The sequence below is a fragment of the Crotalus tigris genome, unplaced genomic scaffold, assembly GCF_016545835.1.
Source record: "Crotalus tigris isolate CLP2741 ecotype Arizona unplaced genomic scaffold, ASM1654583v1 scf7180000017774.6281472, whole genome shotgun sequence".
Lineage (NCBI taxonomy): Eukaryota > Metazoa > Chordata > Lepidosauria > Squamata > Viperidae > Crotalus > Crotalus tigris.
In genome coordinates, this window is record NW_024096625.1 from 3,359,590 (window position 1) to 3,376,481 (window position 16,892).

A 16,892-nucleotide genomic window follows, 5' to 3' on the forward strand; every position below is an offset into this window, starting at 1 on the left:
AAGGCCATAAATCCGTTGTTGTTTATGAAAATTTACAACTTTGCAATACAACTTTACGAGTGATTCGGGTTCTCTATTGGTTGTCGACGGTCATGTGGGTGGTAATCGTGAACATGAACTTTTTTATAATTTCCCTGGCAAGAATAGAGCTGCATTCTTTTGCTCTGCTCTGTCCTGCTTCGGATCTCTCTGCCTTTCCAGCCCCACCCCCACCCACCCCTTTCAACCACCCACCCGGGTTTTCCTATGCCCTTTGTAAGTCAAAAGGGAGTCGAGTGGATGGAGATCGGGCAGTCGCCTCGAACGCAGGTCTGGAATGGCCTTTTCCAGCTCTTTTGCCGGAAGGTGTGGCGTCTTGGATTCAGAGCTTTGGGGTGGCAGATTTTCAACTCACAACCTGGCTAATTTCCTGCTTCTTCTGGCACCACCAAAAGGAAGGCCGTTCGTCTCCACAGCAGGCAAAGCGGCAGCTGTCAAAGTAGCAGGGGCTCCTGCCAGCCAGGACCTACAAGGTGAGAAACGTGGAGAAGAGAGAGCGTTGAGCAAGCAGATCCAGTTAGTTAGTTACACGAAGCAGCCTAGCGAGATGGCTAAGCCTCTCTGTCTCGAGAGAAGGTCGATTTGCCTAAGCGTGAGAATGAACCAATGCAACCCGGAGCTTCCGGGAGTTTGCCTAGCGCATACAAATCAGCGTCGGGCTCCAAGTGTCATCATCCTGACACTGTTACTGTTCCATTGGCTGCGTTAAAAGGGTGCCTTTGGAAAGCATGGTGGGTTTCCAGAAACCTCTGGTGAACGGCTTCCTTCGTAGAAAGGCAGGTTTGAAAAACCCAGAAGGGTGGTGTCAAACCTGTGAGAGCTAGTTCGGTCCTCGCAAAGATTTAATTTGCGGTGGAAACTATTAAGAAGAGGTTGTGTTTATTTTGAGAGGTGTGTGAGGAATGGAAGTAAATTGGTGGACGGAGGCGGGTCCTCACGTGTTTAGAATTGTAGATGGCGATTGATTCCGGTGATGCCTTTAGAGGCTAGACCTGAACGCAGTATTATGGTGTTGCTTATGTGCATGGTTGAGAGGCAGGAACATATGGCAGCGTTTTAAGAACCCGAAAACTTCTTTTTTGTTGTTTTATTTTGTCATTAGTGGGGGGGGGGTGAGTGGGATTAAATGCTTCAATGAATCTTTTCAGTCATTGTTTACTGGAAAAAAAACATGTAAGTTCTCTTAATAATTGGAATAGCTGGTAAAATGTGAGAGTTGTATGCAATGTTTTCATAGCAGCAATTGTGCATGGTTCACCCAAATCGAGATTATTTCTTACCTATTTGTACAGAGGAAAATATTTCTGACTGCGACTGAAATATATTGATCCCCGCCGTTGAGGAGGATTAGCGATTTTCTTAAATATTAGAAAAATAGGTTTTCAACACCCCCCTCAATCCATTCTCCGAGTTGATAAAGAATTACGTGTACATTACATTGCAGTATCCTCTTGACTATAGCTGCAGTAAATGTCGGATTATTTATCGGCGAGAAATCTACTCAGTACTGCCACTGTGTGGCCTTTAAAGGTATTAGCCGCTGAAGGTCGGGGGCAGCCACCAGGTACATAAATAATTAAGAGAGAGCCGATAAATAAATCACGACTGAATGGGTTGCTTATCGTTGTGGACCATATACACGCGGAGATGGTGTTCTCTTTTCCCAGACACTTTTTGTATTTTAAATGTACGCAGGGGAAGGCCGAAAAACCCCTGAAAATATGATTACGCTAACACTAGCAGGACGACCTAGAGATGCCGACTTTATCTCGAGGGTTACTACGGTAATACATGCCCCATCTAAACAATGGCTCGGACTGAGATTTCTGTTTGGGTTAGATTTGTTAGCTAAATCTTGCTTCTCCGTTACCTTCCGTGAACACAAGAATTTGATAGTAAGTTTGTACCTTCATAGAAAAGGAGTTTTTAAACTTAAATAGAGCTACCGCCCCCTCTCCTTCCTCACTCCCCTGCCCCACCACCTATGTTCCAACTTTGTTTGACTTATGGCTTGGATTGAATGAAAGGAAGGGGGAGAGGGGTAATGGGAGGCCCTCATTGTTAAAATGGTAGTCACACGTTTTAAATCAATGGAGGCTGTTATTTGAAAGAGTTCTGAAGCCTGACCTGCTTTGCTGTGTGTTTTTTAAGGGCCCAGCCAAGTTGTTTACCTTCCTTCATTAAGAAACTGTCTCAGAGAATGTGTCTGGATTCCTCTGGGAAGGTGCAGACTTTGGCAAAACTTCTGTTTAACAGATGTGTGTCTCCAAATGTCTAGATGAAAGGAGGGGGAAAGTGTATTCTTAGTACAGTTTCATTTCCTGGACCACGGCCATTTCTTCTTTTTTAATTTGCTCTGGTTGGTGTTCAATAATGATATATAGATTTTATCCCTTCTATTTAGAATTATGCTTGCCGTGGATATAAAAGTTCAGGAAGATTTCCCTGTTTGTTGCATTAAATTTACAAATAATTACATTTTTCCTAGCTATTTACATTTTTGCACATTGTACAAGTTGGCAATTGACTAATGAAAAACGAACCAATATGTATATAAATTTACAATTTAACAAATATACTCCATTTATAAAATGTTTTGGTTCTATATATGGTGATGATTACTACATATAAGCCAGTATTCTCTCTGTGTGTGTCTCTCATTTCTTTCTCTCACTTTCTTGTCTTGTATTGTAAAATATTTTAAAAGAATTCATTTTTGATACAGATGACTATTCTCCATTTTGGAGACTATTTTCTAAAACATCCCAAAATTTACATTTATCAATCTTGTTGGAAGGATTTCTGAAACTTCCCTTCCTTAAGAACCAAAAGAAAGCTGGCAACCAGAAGGGGATGTTGGTGGTGACAGCAGCTATTTTAACTTACTGTTGTTTTAGAGATACCTAATTGGAGTCAAGAAATTAAAAAATAGCCAATTGGCCAAAGGCCTTGTGGTTTTCAAGCCAATGAAGTAGCCATTTAGGAAATAGAACACCTGAGAAAGGAGGAAAACAATTGGCACAAGATATGTGGCTTTAATCTTATTCATATTTCCTGGGAGGTAAGGCTGAAATGATTCAGTAGAAATCATTTCTTTCAGAAGTTGCCAACTTCCTTGTAAAAGTTCTCCTTGCTTTCCAAGTTTCTCATTCCCGTAACAGTTTTGTAACTTCAAGGGTAAATAAATATTTTCCCATTGTATTTTGAAACTACTGTCAAGTTTGCAGATTTCAAAATGTGTATCTGCTGACTCTTTCTTTCTTTCTTTCTTTCTTTCTTTCTTTCTTTCTTTCTTTCTTTCTTTTTTGGTTTATTGGTCTTCTTTCTTAAGATGGGGTGACTTAATTGTTCCCCACCTTCCTGTGAGATTCATTATAACAACAGACTGAAGTTACAAAGATTTTATTTGGGGAGTTAAAAGAGTAACAACAGGGGGAAAATTTTATTGGAATAATTTCCTCTCTTCAAAGCCGCAGCTAACATCCTCAGAGAGGTTTCCTTTGAATACCCCCACTGACAACAAATAAAGGGCAGCAGCAGCAGCAACAACAATTGTGTCGGAGAATCGCCGTTTCCTGTCCGTTTCAGAGCTGAGAATTAAATTAACTGCATTATATTATCTGGATCATCTTGAACAGAAGGGATTATTATTATTATAATTTTAGCCCTTCTCAAGGATGTCGATGCACGCATACACTCTCCCACGCACGTTTCATTAGAAACAGGAAAATGAAATCATGAAAATCGGCTGGATTTCAATTGCCCATTACGTGTGCTGGAAAATATTCCATATGCTTTGGGCACCCTCGTTTCATTGCTTTTGACTCGGGCATGAAGGGAAACGGTTCAACTGAGACCGAATCTCCTGTTCGCCCGTTTGTTTCTAAACCAGCAGATTCTCTCTTTTTGGAGACCGTAGTCAAGTTCCCACTTTTAAGCGTTTCTTAGACACCGCCTCTAAACCACGCGGTTTCTTTGCTTTTCGTCTCTGCGGCGGGACTGGGACACAGATCCCTAAGCTCCTGGCAAGAGACTGAATAAACGGGGGGCTGAATAAACGGGGGGGGGGGATAGACCACGGCTTTTGCAAGATAAGTTTTCGGGGGTGCCTCTTTGCTGTAAGCAGTCATCTCCCCGTCGCTGGGAGTGTCTCCCTGGCGTCATTTCTTCATTTAGATGGAAATAACCCGCTCGACCTACAGACTGACGAGCACCCATTTCCTCCCCGGGGGTTACCCGAGGGCAATTCCTCCCCGCAGCCCTGCTCTCCCGGTTGGCGCTGAGAAGAGCGGGCGGTGGCCAGCTGCCAGGCTCGGCGGCGGGGGGGGGGGGAGCGGCGGAGGAGGAGGAGGTGTGTGTGTGTGCCGGTGGAGGGGGGTTGTTTGGAACTTTGCTGGCTCGGTAGCGGCGGATCCCAGGGGAGAAGGCCGTCCGCCGCTCGCTCATTGGCCGCCGCGCCGTCAGCTGGTTCGATTTGCTGCTGTCGCTTTTGGCGCTCGGCCATCCAGAAACAAACCACACTCGCATGACTACTAATAGTTATATAGCCAGATGTACTAATACACAACAAATCAAGGTCCGGGATCTGGGGAGCGTCCATGAGTTCCTATTTCGTGAATCCCGCTTTCCCAGGAAGCTTGTCAAATGGACAAGAGTCCTTCCTGGGGCAGATCCCCCTCTATCACCACCCAGCCGCTGGCTACGAGGCTCTTAGGCACTTCCCAGCTTCTTATGGGGCCGGCAGCCTGCAGGAGAAGCCCTACTCTTCCCCTAGCTTCTTCCAACAGTCCAGCCCCAGCACGGTCATCGCCTGCAACCGGGCAGCCTATGATTACGGAGCCTCTTGCTTCTACTCGGACAAGGACCTGGGCGGTGCCTCCCCGCCCTCCGGCAATGGCAAACCAAGGGCCAGCAACCCCGGGGACTACTTGCCCTGCTTTGCCTCTGACCAGCAGTACAAGCCCGAAAACGTGGCAGCCAAAATCCTAAACGAGGAAAACAGTGACCGGAAATACACCAGCCCTGTTTACCCTTGGATGCAAAGGATGAATTCATGTGCTGGTAAGTCAAAAAAGGTAACCATAAATAGGGAGGTGGGCTTCAGAGGTGATGATTCAGGGGGAGCTTCCATTCTCTCTCTCTCTTTCTTGGGGAGAAAGATCTTTTTCAGATTATCTGGGATGGGGAGAGGAGGTTTCAAAGCCCAGGGGATGACCTGAGATTCTTCTTTTTTTCAAGTTCTCCATCAACCTGACAGGTTGAGGATTATCTTGACAAGGAATGCATTTTGAAAGCTAAGTCAGCACATGAAGCCTGCCATTGCAGCCTCACATACCTGGGAGTAAATCTTAAGGAAATAACTATTAACACTCTTCAAAAATCAATATTTTTTAAGTACTGGGTGGCTGCTTTTGCTAAATTGCTCCCCATCATTATCATCATCATCATCATCATCACCACCAGAGAAGCTTCTCTTTTCATCAGAGCCAAAGAGTGATACAAGGGAAAAGAGTTCCGACTGCTCCATATATTTGTGAGAGTACTCTTCCCCCGCCCTTCACCCACTCATTAGTGTATAAGAATGAGCTATTGAATGCACGTTTCTAGTAATATCTACGCACGCACACAAATCATCTAATGGGGTGAAGGGGGTGGGAAGAAAGAAAAGTTGATCAATGGCCACCCCCACCCCCCATTTCAATGTATCAGAATGTCATTCTTTGTTCTTCTATCAGAGGAATTAAAAAGTCTAAGGAGATTTTAATAGTGAAGCATTAAAATTTTCATTTTGAAGCATCAATGACCTTCCTTTAAAGCAGCATACTGTGACTTAATGCTCTATTTCTATTCTACTTTTTTTAAAAAAAAGCTTGCTTCAAAATAGATTTTTATTAAATTTATTGGGGCTTGCAAATAAATCTGTTTATAGTTGCTGGTGCCAGTTGACTGAACTTAACATTCTCCTGTTAAGCCAAGACAACATTCTCCTTCCTGTTAAGCCAAGACAAACATCTTCAAATTTCACCTGTTTACAATGGGAAAGAATTAACAAATAGGATTGCTAATACCTTCCTTTGGAAATCAGTGGGACTGAAAAATATTCCAATTTGGTTTAAATTTGGTTAAAATCCTCTTGCAAGTCTGGACATAAAACATAACATAAAAGCAACTCTCCTATACCAGGGCCTGTTCATGTGTTATCTAAGGGTAATGGCCATGTTGGAAACAATCTTCCTTCTTTTTGTTAAAAAAGAATGCTTCTGTTCCCCCCAAACCCCAAAAATTAAATTAAAAATTAAAAAATAACTTCAAAATAGTGTGAGCTTGTCCCTTAAGTTAGGAAAGCAGGAGTAAACAAGGAGTAGGGCTCCAAGGATGGAGGAATAGCCTGCTTATTCCAGGTTATATATGTTTGCTTCCTTAGGTACAGTATATGGAACGCATGGGAGACGGGGCAGGCAAACCTACACCAGATTCCAAACGCTAGAGTTAGAAAAAGAATTCCATTATAACAGATATTTAACCAGAAGGCGTCGGATTGAGATTGCAAATGCTCTTTGCCTTACCGAACGACAGATTAAAATCTGGTTTCAAAACAGGCGGATGAAGTGGAAAAAGGAAAGCAAATTGATCAATTCCACCCAGCCTGGCGAAGAAAAAACAGAGGAAAAATCAGGGGAGTAAAATTATGTTTAAGAGAATCTACCATCCATTAGTGGCTTTTTCTTTCATCACCATGCCTCCTCCCAGTTCACACACAAATGTACACACACACATTTATTGGGTTATTATTCCTTTGTTGTTGTTGTTGTTATGCAGATATTTCCAAAGGCTTAATTAAAATATGTACATATTTATATATCTATATATGTTTTCAGTAAACTGTGGATTTCTGTATCAGTAGAATTATGGACAGTAGAAAATCTTAGCAATATTCAGAATTCCGCCCTGGTAGATTTAGGTGCTTAAATGCTTCTGACATGAGCAATGCCTTTATTTCCTTTTTTGAAAGAAAAAAATGTGTTTGTATATAACTCATTTAATGGTCCTTCTACGCATTAAAAAGGATCAGACCTGGATCCAGAGAGGGATTCTAGAAGGATAGGGAGCTTCTTCTGCATATTTTTCTGTTAACTCAAAACAAATAGTTGCGCTTTGTTCTACCCTTTTTCATCTCCAAACTGAACCCATTTGTTTGGTAATAATATTGATTTCACTGAGACTTTATTTGAATGATGTTACACATGGCATCCTCATATAGTTTAAGGAAAGAAAGGGGAAATGTTAACATGTATGCACAATTCCCAATATATAATTAGGATTTTCAAAAGAGATAATGGGTGGGATGGGAAATATCATTCAAAACCTTGCTGATTATCTGTTGTATATTTTTATTTTTCTAAAGTATAGGATTATGCCTTTTTTTTAAACAATTAGTCCTTCTAAAAGGGTAAAATATTGTAAATAGATAGAGTAGAAAAAGGAAGGCTAGACTTCCTTTGATAAGAAGATTACCGGGATCCATGTAATTATTTAATATAATTGATCATGAAGCATTTTCATTTCTTCTTCTATTGACCTAGTTTTAAATTTCAATATCATGGTATTGTAGATGTATTCTTTCTCCATTTTTGTTTAATATTTTGTTTAATATTTTAATATTTTGTTTAATATTTTAAAGAAAACAATATTTAGGGAAGACACCCCACTCCAAATCTAAAATAAGAATGCATTCATGTGCTAGAAAATACAGGTGAAGGCTTTATTTAGTAGTAGCAGCATGAAATTATAGTATAGTGCACTGGTGCCATTATGTATATTATATTTTAATAATGTGAAGAGGATAGCACCTGGACTATAAATCTAACTCTTAGTAATAATAATAAAAAGGAGTAATTCACGTTATCCTAGCTAAACAACACCATTATGCTTATATTTATGGGGGGGAAATGAGGTGGAGAAAATTTGCAAGCCCTTCAAATGTTCCTGAATTCTCCCTTTCTCTGTGTCTCTTAAAAGCCCATGAAAGAATTCTATTTAAAAAAAAAACATTGCAGGAGCTTTCTATTGAATACAAATTTAAAATCAGCACTGACTTTAAAATACCTCTACTTCTCCTTCCTCTTGAAGTTGCTGCTCATTTACTATTGTTACAGAGAATCAGTTTTTTAATTGTTAATTTTGGTACCTAATTTCCAAAGAAATATATACTGAATTAGTTTACACACACACACACACACACACACACACACACACGCGGCATCCTATAGTGTGTGTGTGTATGTTCCCAACACCCCCATTTTTGCTATTTTTTCCTTAATCTAAACCCCATAATCCCTAACAATTTGTACTTAATAATGGGATTGTAAGAGAGATGTCATAATTTTGCTATAATGGGCTGTAACCCCAATTCGACCTCAGCCTTGCAGCAGCCCCGGGCGGAGAAAGGTGAAGCTCTAACAAGTCTCCAGAGGGTGGCGCACGAGGCCGACTGACAGTCAGGAGCTGGTAACGGGCTCGCGCGCCAGGCGCGCGCCCCAGCCCTCTAGCATCCACCCAACTCCGCCATTTAGTACGCGAGTTTACCTCTAGAGGTCATCAGGCAGGATTTACGACTGGACAACAAAAGCACGTGATATGAAGTCGTACCCCATATTTGGGTGCCTACGTAGGAGGGAACCAAGTACTTGTCCCAGTCATTTCCATAATTCATCATAAATTGTGCAAGGGTGTTATAGACGCACCAAAAACGAAGCAAAGAGCCACAAATCAAGGCCCCCCGATTAAAAAAAAACCAACAACAACAACAAAAAAAAAACCCCAACAAGCCCCAACAACAACAACAAATGAGCTCCTATTTTGTAAACTCATTTTGCGGTCGCTATCCAAATGGCCCGGAGTATCCGTTACATAATTATGGAGATCCGAGTGCCGTGAGCGAGCAATTCAGGGAATCGGCCAGCATGCATTCCGGCAGGTACGGCGGTTACGGCTACAATGGTATGGACCTCAGCGTCGCCCGCTCTGCTTCCAGCCACTTTGCGCCAGGGGGGGCCACAGAGAGGGCTCGCGGCGACAGTTACCCCTCCAGCGCCAGCGCCAACGCCAGCGCCGCTACTCCCGACGCCAGGTACACCAACCGGGCGGCGGCCGCTCACTCGCCTGCGCCTGAGTCTCTGCCTTGCGTCGCCGTGGCCGCCTCGCCTCTGAGCGGCGACGCTCACCATGGTGGGGGGAAAACCTCCACCGTTAACTCGACCACCAGCACTTCGTCCACGTCCGGCGGCACCGCCAGCGCCGGAGGCACAGCCAGCACCAGCACCAGCACCAGCCACCTGGGCAGAGAAGGGCTTAGCACGTCGCCGGTCGCCCAGGAGGATCCTCCCGCCAACAGCGAGCAGGCGGCCGCCCAGCAGAATGACCAAAACACAGCGCAACAGGCTTCCCAGCCCCAGATCTACCCCTGGATGAGAAAACTTCACATAAGCCATGGTAAAAGCATGCCCGGTTTTCTTTATGTGTAACCTAATGCAGCAGGTCTTAGAGGCAGAGGGGAAGAGGGGCCAGGGAGCCGAGGGACACACGACTGGCCAAAGAGACGCTGGGGGGACAAGAAAGTTCCTTCTCCTTCCAGGTCTGTCTCTCGCGCGGGCGCCCCATGTCTGTCGGTCTAGCTGTCAGTTCAGGTGGTCTCTCTCTCTCTCCCCTCTCTCTCTCCTCTCTCTGTCTCTCTTGAGAAACCACAAGCTCTTCCCGCCCTCACCCTCCCCTTGGAAAGGGCAGCGTAGGGGAAGGCCAGTGGAGGACGGAAATCGAGATAATGCGAGGCAATTTCTCCCAAGGACTCTTCCCAGGTCTCCGGGACTGGCCGCTTGAATGGAAATGGTGGGAGTGAGCGAGCGAACCAGCCTGAATAGTGCGTGGTGTCAGCTTCGGTAATTTATGGCGAAGATTGTTGTCCAGTGAAAACACCGTTACTAATTATATCCAAAAAGGAGTTGGGGAAGTTTTGCGTGCCTGTGGGTGTTTTGGGGGGAGGCGGCGGGAGGGTGAGATTTCTTTGGGAGAAAAGTGGAGGAAACTTAGTAGAGCCTAGATGGAAGGGTCTCAGGAACTGCTAGTTCTGCAGCCCTTCATCGTCGGCGTGGAAATCCTTTCTCCTCCAGCCCAGAGGACTTGAGTGGCAAATCAAGTGTGTTTGAAACGAAAAGGGGACTGGCTGGGTCTGGGACGAGGCGTTTAGTTTTTCTTTTATCTGATAAGCAGATCACCGGGAAGCAAGTTCTTTAGAAAACTGGGAGACTCTTACGAGCAAGTAGAGACCGGGCTGGAGAACAGCTGCAGGCGAACTGCATGCTCTCCAGCTTCCGGGCTGGAATTGAATTGATCAGCCCTTCATTAGGAAAGTTAAAGGGGAGGTTGTTTAAACTTCATCGGGGGTTGAAATTACTTGCGGGTTGTGGGGGAAGTTAAAAAGAGAGAGAGAGAGCTGAGGAGGAGGAGGAGAGAAAAGGAACTTGTTGAGTCTTTCCCTCAAATCAACATACTAACCAGAGAAAGAAATCTGAGGGAGAGAAGAAGGGAGAGTAAGGAGCCAAAATGAAGGGGTAGGAGGGTATGTCCCTTTTGCCAAAGTCTTATTATTTTCTTTTCCCCTGTTGCAGACAACATAGGGGGGCCCGAAGGGAAAAGGGCTCGGACTGCTTACACCCGCTACCAGACCTTGGAGCTGGAGAAAGAGTTTCACTTCAATAGGTACCTGACCCGCAGGAGGAGGATTGAAATAGCACATGCTCTTTGCCTCTCAGAAAGACAAATCAAGATCTGGTTCCAAAACAGGCGCATGAAATGGAAAAAGGATAACAAGCTGAAGAGTATGAGCATGGCAGCTGCAGGAGGAGCCTTTCGCCCTTAAGAGAAATGCCAGCCCTGCTTCTCCCGCCACCCACCCACTCCCCATCCCAGAGAGGGAAAAACAATACAAGTATAAAAACACCACAACAATTCAACAGTATTATATAAGCCCTGACCCTGCCTGGGCACGTCAGTAATTTCTCTTTGCTTAACTTCCCTAGAAGGGCGAACAAACGCTCTGCTGATGTATCTTAATAATCACGAGCCTGTTTAATTGAGCTTCCCCTAGTGCGCTGCTGCGTGTTACAGTAGATCGGCTTCCCTGTGCATTTCTTTGTCTTGAATAGCTAAAATAGATGTTTTAACTTATTTATATGAAGCAAGTGGCGCTACTTGAAGTAACTGTAAAAACAGGAAAAAAATAGTCCTAAGCAAACACTAGAAAAAAAAGGAAAGGAGAAAGGTTTTCTTTCCTTCCTTCCCGCCCTCCCTCCCTCCCTCTCGCACCCCACAATCAGTCTGGTTTAAACCCAGTGTTTTTCTCTGTGTTGTTGCCCTCGCTGTGCTTAACCATGCATGTGTGTTTGAATGTGTCAGTGTATGTATAACTCCAAGCTGTGGCCAAGATTTCCAATCAGAAAAAAATACTACCTAATTCCTGTGTCATTAATGGCTGTTGTAGAGGTAATAATGAAAAACAATCTGAACTTGTCCAAACGTGTAGTGAATAGTGAATCTGTGACGAAAACTGTGATTCCAGACAGTATGTCCTTGCTGTGCCTTTGTATATGACTTTTTGCACGAACTCTTAAAAATGGCTTTTATTAAGCGCAGCTTGGGGGGGGGAGTATAGGGGTTGGGGGGGCTGTTGTTTTTGTTTTGTTTGTGGACAAAGTTACAAATAGAGTCAAAGTCTGACTGTTTGAACAAAAATGTGATTTTTTTTAAAGAAATGTGGATTTTTTTAAAAAAATAACTGACTGGAAAAATAAACTTTCTTTTATAAGAGATCTTCTCCCCCTTTTCTTTCTACTCTGTCTTTTGCCTTTTGAGGGGAGCTGGTCTGTACCCTACAGAGACTCATATCTTGTTCTCAATTAGTCTGGAGACTAAAGTTGGAGAAGAAACTGAGCCCAATAGCAAGTGTGTACTGGAGCAAATATTGCTTTCTGGGTTTAAAGTTGTATAAGAAACCCAAAACTGCCATATTTAGGGGGAAGGAAGATAAAATACCACATAGTTAACTCTTTATCTTTAACAAACAAACAAAAAACCCCAAAACAAACAAACAGGCATTTGCTTTCCTCAACCTCATTTGTAAGAATGTGCTTTAGCTTTCTAGAGTCAGCTAAGGAAAGCTAATTGGCGGACAATTAAAAGTCTCTTCCAAAGACTTTTACACACAATCTACTATCAATTATACTTTCCTTCTCCTTGTGCAATTTTAACAGATTTCAGGGAAAGATTGTCTTAAACCAAATCAAATAATTATGTATTTCTTTGTTTAGCTTTGCTACAATTAATTTTGCTAGAAATGTAACACTACTTACCCAACCCAGGGCTTGAATGGTTAATGCTTCTGAGTTCCTAAGAGTAACTAAAGATCTGTAGATTTACAGGCAAAGCACATTGGTTTCTTCCCTTAAAAGTTCTAAAGCAGTAAACTTTATAAGCCCAAGTTCCAGCTATATGACATTTGGATGCCAAATGAATAGCGTTTTGTCTATGAATTAGATCGTAAAAACATCCATAGCACAGACAGATAGGCTCACTGGCTATAAAAAGTCACGTGGTGCCATTAAAGTAAGTTTTATGGTTCTGGGGAGTTGTCATCCAACATTATATACCACATAACATATAATCACACTGACGCTGGACTTCATTTGACTCTCTTACAGGCTACGTGTGCCTCCTGGTCATTCAAATTGTCAGGGTTTAGGTACAGAAGTATCTCTCCCCCAAGTTCTCACACATTCAGTGAAAAAAAGCGCTTAAGGTAAGTTCTGTGCGCAAGTTGCTTAAGTTTCTTTGTACAGTAGAAAACTCGGCTATAGTTTTGCCGTACTACTTGTTTTGGGACCTTACAGTATTTTGAAATAGTCCAATAATTTCTTCAAGGTGCTGCTTTAAAGACAGGATGATTTTGCCAATCTGCCCCAAATCCTATATAATTTAAACTTTTCTGCAGTTGAGCTGATACATATAAGAATAAGAAACTTTACTGTCATCTTAATCCAGAATCAAACATTACAGTCAAGCAAAAAAAAGCAGATTAAGAGTCTTTGGCTGAGATGGATTTTGAGGTCTAACTTTAATTATGTTGGTTAAAGCAAATGATAATGACTTCCTTTGCTCTAGCAAGGTTTTTTGTTTGTTTGTTTCTATCAGTTGTATTTATGGGTGGAAGAGTCTGCAGGCCAATTGAAAAAGAAAGATTGGGGGGGCATGGTTTGGCTATAAACCTTTTGGAAGAGTCAACAACCCATTGTTATTGGCATGTCTGGAATATTTTCATCTAGATGAAATATTTACATATAACAATAAAGATGTTTTAGTTGATTTTAAATACTGGATTCCTTGGGTCTTCTCTGCCTTTCAGAATTAATCACACTTGCACCTTGTATGTTGTACACAAGTTGTTGTATTTTCTGTGATCTTAATATTTGTACAGGGTATACACAGCACATGTTGCATATTGCCCACCCCAACCATTTTTTAAAATCTTCCTCCTGCTCTTCCTGTTCTTGCTTCCAATATGAGGAAATTGATCATAACTTTAGATTCTGCATACCATTATATCCCCGGAATTACTGAAGACTGTCTAAATTTATAGGGCATAATAAACTAGCCCATTTATGTAGCTAGTAACCTTTCTGTTTTCTCTCTGTTCTCTTTCTCTATTTTACTGACTGGCAATTGTTGAGATAGGCCCCCAGCTGCCTGTTTATTTCAACATCCTTTTTTTTATTTAAGCAGGCACTTCTCACCAGAGTGTGATGGCATAGCAATAAAGTTTATGGCCGGATTTAGATCTAAGTCTTTGAATTTCCACGGTTGAAAGAAAGCATGAAAGAATCTTTAAAAAACAACCTTTTCTTGCCTGCCTGCCTTCTACAGCATCATATCATCAGAACCTAAAAATTCTTACTCTTATAAATTTAGGAAAGCAACTGCTGGGGACACAGTAGCAATTGTATATAACAAACAAAATGAATGATTTTGCAAGTAAACAAGAATTTGTGGGTTTAAAGAGAAGGAGCTAGAAAATATCTGCCTTATGAATCAGGGGGTTTCAGCCTAAGAATTATCGGAGGTTTTCACAGATTCCCTTCCTAAACTCTACCTAAAAATAATTCAGCTGTTGGTCAATGTATATGTTTTTTAGAGTTTTTTCAATTAAATGTCAAATGAGGTTTAATTTTCTATGTCTTAATTTCTTTTTGCACATTATACAGAATTAAAAGCAGTTTGCATAAGTCTTAAAATCTCAGTGGTATCTGGCAATATAATTGAATCTTACCCTATTCTGATTGCTATTTAGAAAGAGACAAATTTGTGGAAGGATGAATAAATATTTGAAGATCTGGAAACTTCTATCATTTTTAGATTGACTCTAATTATCAATATAGGCACCCATTTACATTGTGATCTCTCTTTATACTTATATGAGTTAAAATCAGTGGCATAAAATGTATTGTTATTTGTCCCCTCACTCAGTTTTATGCAGGGATTTCTGCCTGGCTTCCATAGTTAGCTTAATAAAGATGTGCTGACTATTCAGTAATATTTAGTAAGATTTAGAATGGGGAAAAAAGTCATTACTTTACTTTGTGCCCTGCTTGTTTTTTTAAGTAAAATTAAAAGAGAAAGGCCATACAGATTTAATTTTAAAATATATAAAATACAACTCCCCAATCCCACTTTCAGAGAAAGCTAGCTTTTTAGTTGAACAGCATTGCTCTCTGCAGGGTTACTGATGAATTCCTACACATTCAAAAGCAAAGATCCTACATGCCAAAGGGAGAAGTCTCCACATAAAATACTATTCAATCCATAGTGCATTATTTAACACAGCACTTTTAAACTGAAGTAAAATTTTGCTGAGCTTCTGTGTTTTAAATACAGGGGAGAAATTATGCTTAAGCCAGGTGGAGCCTGAGGTTTCTTTTGCCTTGGGTTTCTTTTCTTACTCCTATGTTTACTCTCACATGCGAGGAAGGAAATCCTTCTACAGTCAGGTCTTAAGAACCAAATGTGGTAGTCATCCTTAAGACTATTTACAATTAGGGAACATAATTCCATGACTTAGAGGCTAAAAGTTGTTCAGTTTCTTTCTTGTTAATACTCCTTTTTCCATATCTAGCTATCTACTGAACTAACAATCACTCAGCCAGTACTCAGTGGAAAGATGGCTGAATGAACAGATTGATTTCACAGACAGAGTAGGGAAACATACAATTCTATCAAACTTCTCTACAAATAAGTGACCTTGTGCATTTCTACTTAAAAGTGCATTCTCTTGAACTCAGTGAGATTTAGTTCCATGTTATTTTGCATATCAGCCTACAAATCACAATAAACAAAATTAAATTATTCTAGCCACCTAACTACAAGGGGAGGATCTCAACATGTGCAGGAGCAGAAAACATTTTTCACCCAAAATGATGATTTTATTTTGGTCTGTCTGTCATTTCATACCAGAGCAGCAAGTTGAATAAACAAGCCAAAATACACTCATCTGCTCAAAACACTTATTCCTCCAAAATAAAATACTATAAACCAAATTTTTAAAATGAAGAAGTGTATTTGCATAAATGATGACAATATCATTACTATTTTATTTTTTTATGTTAAGAATAATACTTCATTTTCCTTCACCTTATCAGAAGCTCTTTATGGATATTAGAAAGTCCAATTTTATCAGCTCAAGTAAGAGGTTTTTTTGACTTGGCAAGATAACTGGAAGCTTCCCTGTGCTGAAAGTACAGAGATGGCTTTTGAAATTCACTTGACATTGGATCAGCACGCACCTTCTCTTCAAAGCCTTGTGGCAAAATTATTAGCTCCAGTATGCAAGTGAAAGAAAAACTGCTGATATTTTCTACTGTTTCTATTGAACAGTTTTAATACTAAGGATAACAACTAGAACTCCTGCATCAGATCTTCTGATTTGTCTTCTTCTTTACTTCTAACTTTTCTTTCCCTTGAAAGAAGAAAGCTGTTTTGGGAAGATATAATTCAGCTTTGCACTTTTCTATTAATTCTGCCCATATACATTGTAGACCTCTTTGGTTCTGTAAAATCCAAGTAGCCAGCTTACTTTTCAGTATTTCTTATAAGCAAGTTTTCTCTGGGAGAAAAGAACTACATCTTTCTTGCTTAGAGAGATGCAGTCAATGCAATATAATTACAAAGAAAAAGATATCATACTGTGTTTTGCAAAAATGTGTCTCTTCAGAATCCTGGAATCTGCTCCTCTCATCCTGTTCCTGATCTTCCACAATGGCTTTTCAATAATAATATTTGTTATGGAAGGTTATTGGGTAATTATTGCAGTTTTGTGAAACAGTCCTTGCTCGAGGTGAAGTCTGTCTCTGAATAATAAATGGCAGCTCTTGCAGTTCATTGCCAGGTTAAGTAAATGCAGAAAGGAAGATAAATCTGCACACTCTGAGACTCACCAGCAGAGCTCGCTTTAGACCAAGTTCATAGTCAATTTGCTTTTCTTTGGGCAAGGCTTCACAAATCTACTGGATCAGTTCTTCAGTGTTCTTTTTATCATAATTACTATGAAAAAGACTTGGTAAAATAGCCAATATCTTAATATTATTTCAGAACCAGACTTTACCCACAGAGGCTACTAGCTCCATTCAATGTAGTCTGCTTTTTTCAGCAGTGGTGAAATGTCTTTGGAAAGTGATCTTAGGTTTTGCTTACAATGATAGACTTTTTAAAGGACTTCTCCTTTTTCTTCTTTTTAAGAACACCACATTCCTCTA

At 41.2% G+C, this 16,892-nt stretch overlaps 2 protein-coding genes across 4 annotated transcripts; both read left to right on the top strand.

The window, feature by feature from the left end:
* The first annotated feature begins 381 nt into the window (after window positions 1–381).
* HOXA6 (homeobox A6) lies at window positions 382–8,846 on the top strand. 2 transcript variants are annotated; one of them, XM_039342034.1, is made up of 3 exons: window positions 382–512; window positions 3,510–5,100; window positions 6,464–8,846. In XM_039342034.1, the coding sequence occupies exons 2-3, from the start codon at window positions 4,638–4,640 to the stop codon at window positions 6,721–6,723; spliced, it is 723 nt and encodes a 240-aa protein (XP_039197968.1). In that variant the 5' UTR covers window positions 382–512; window positions 3,510–4,637; the 3' UTR covers window positions 6,724–8,846. The 2 variants fall into 2 exon arrangements, with proteins under 2 accessions (XP_039197968.1, XP_039197967.1); XM_039342033.1 differs by lacking the exon at window positions 382–512 and having other exon boundaries at window positions 530–5,100.
* On the top strand, window positions 6,743–11,901 carry HOXA5 (homeobox A5). 2 transcript variants are annotated; one of them, XM_039342031.1, is made up of 2 exons: window positions 6,743–9,531; window positions 10,704–11,901. In XM_039342031.1, exons 1-2 carry the CDS (start codon window positions 8,886–8,888, stop codon window positions 10,952–10,954), a joined length of 897 nt encoding a protein of 298 aa, XP_039197965.1. In that variant the 5' UTR covers window positions 6,743–8,885; the 3' UTR covers window positions 10,955–11,901. The 2 variants fall into 2 exon arrangements, with proteins under 2 accessions (XP_039197965.1, XP_039197966.1); XM_039342032.1 differs by having other exon boundaries at window positions 8,859–9,531; window positions 9,777–10,845.
* Window positions 11,902–16,892: the final 4,991 nt, after the last annotated feature.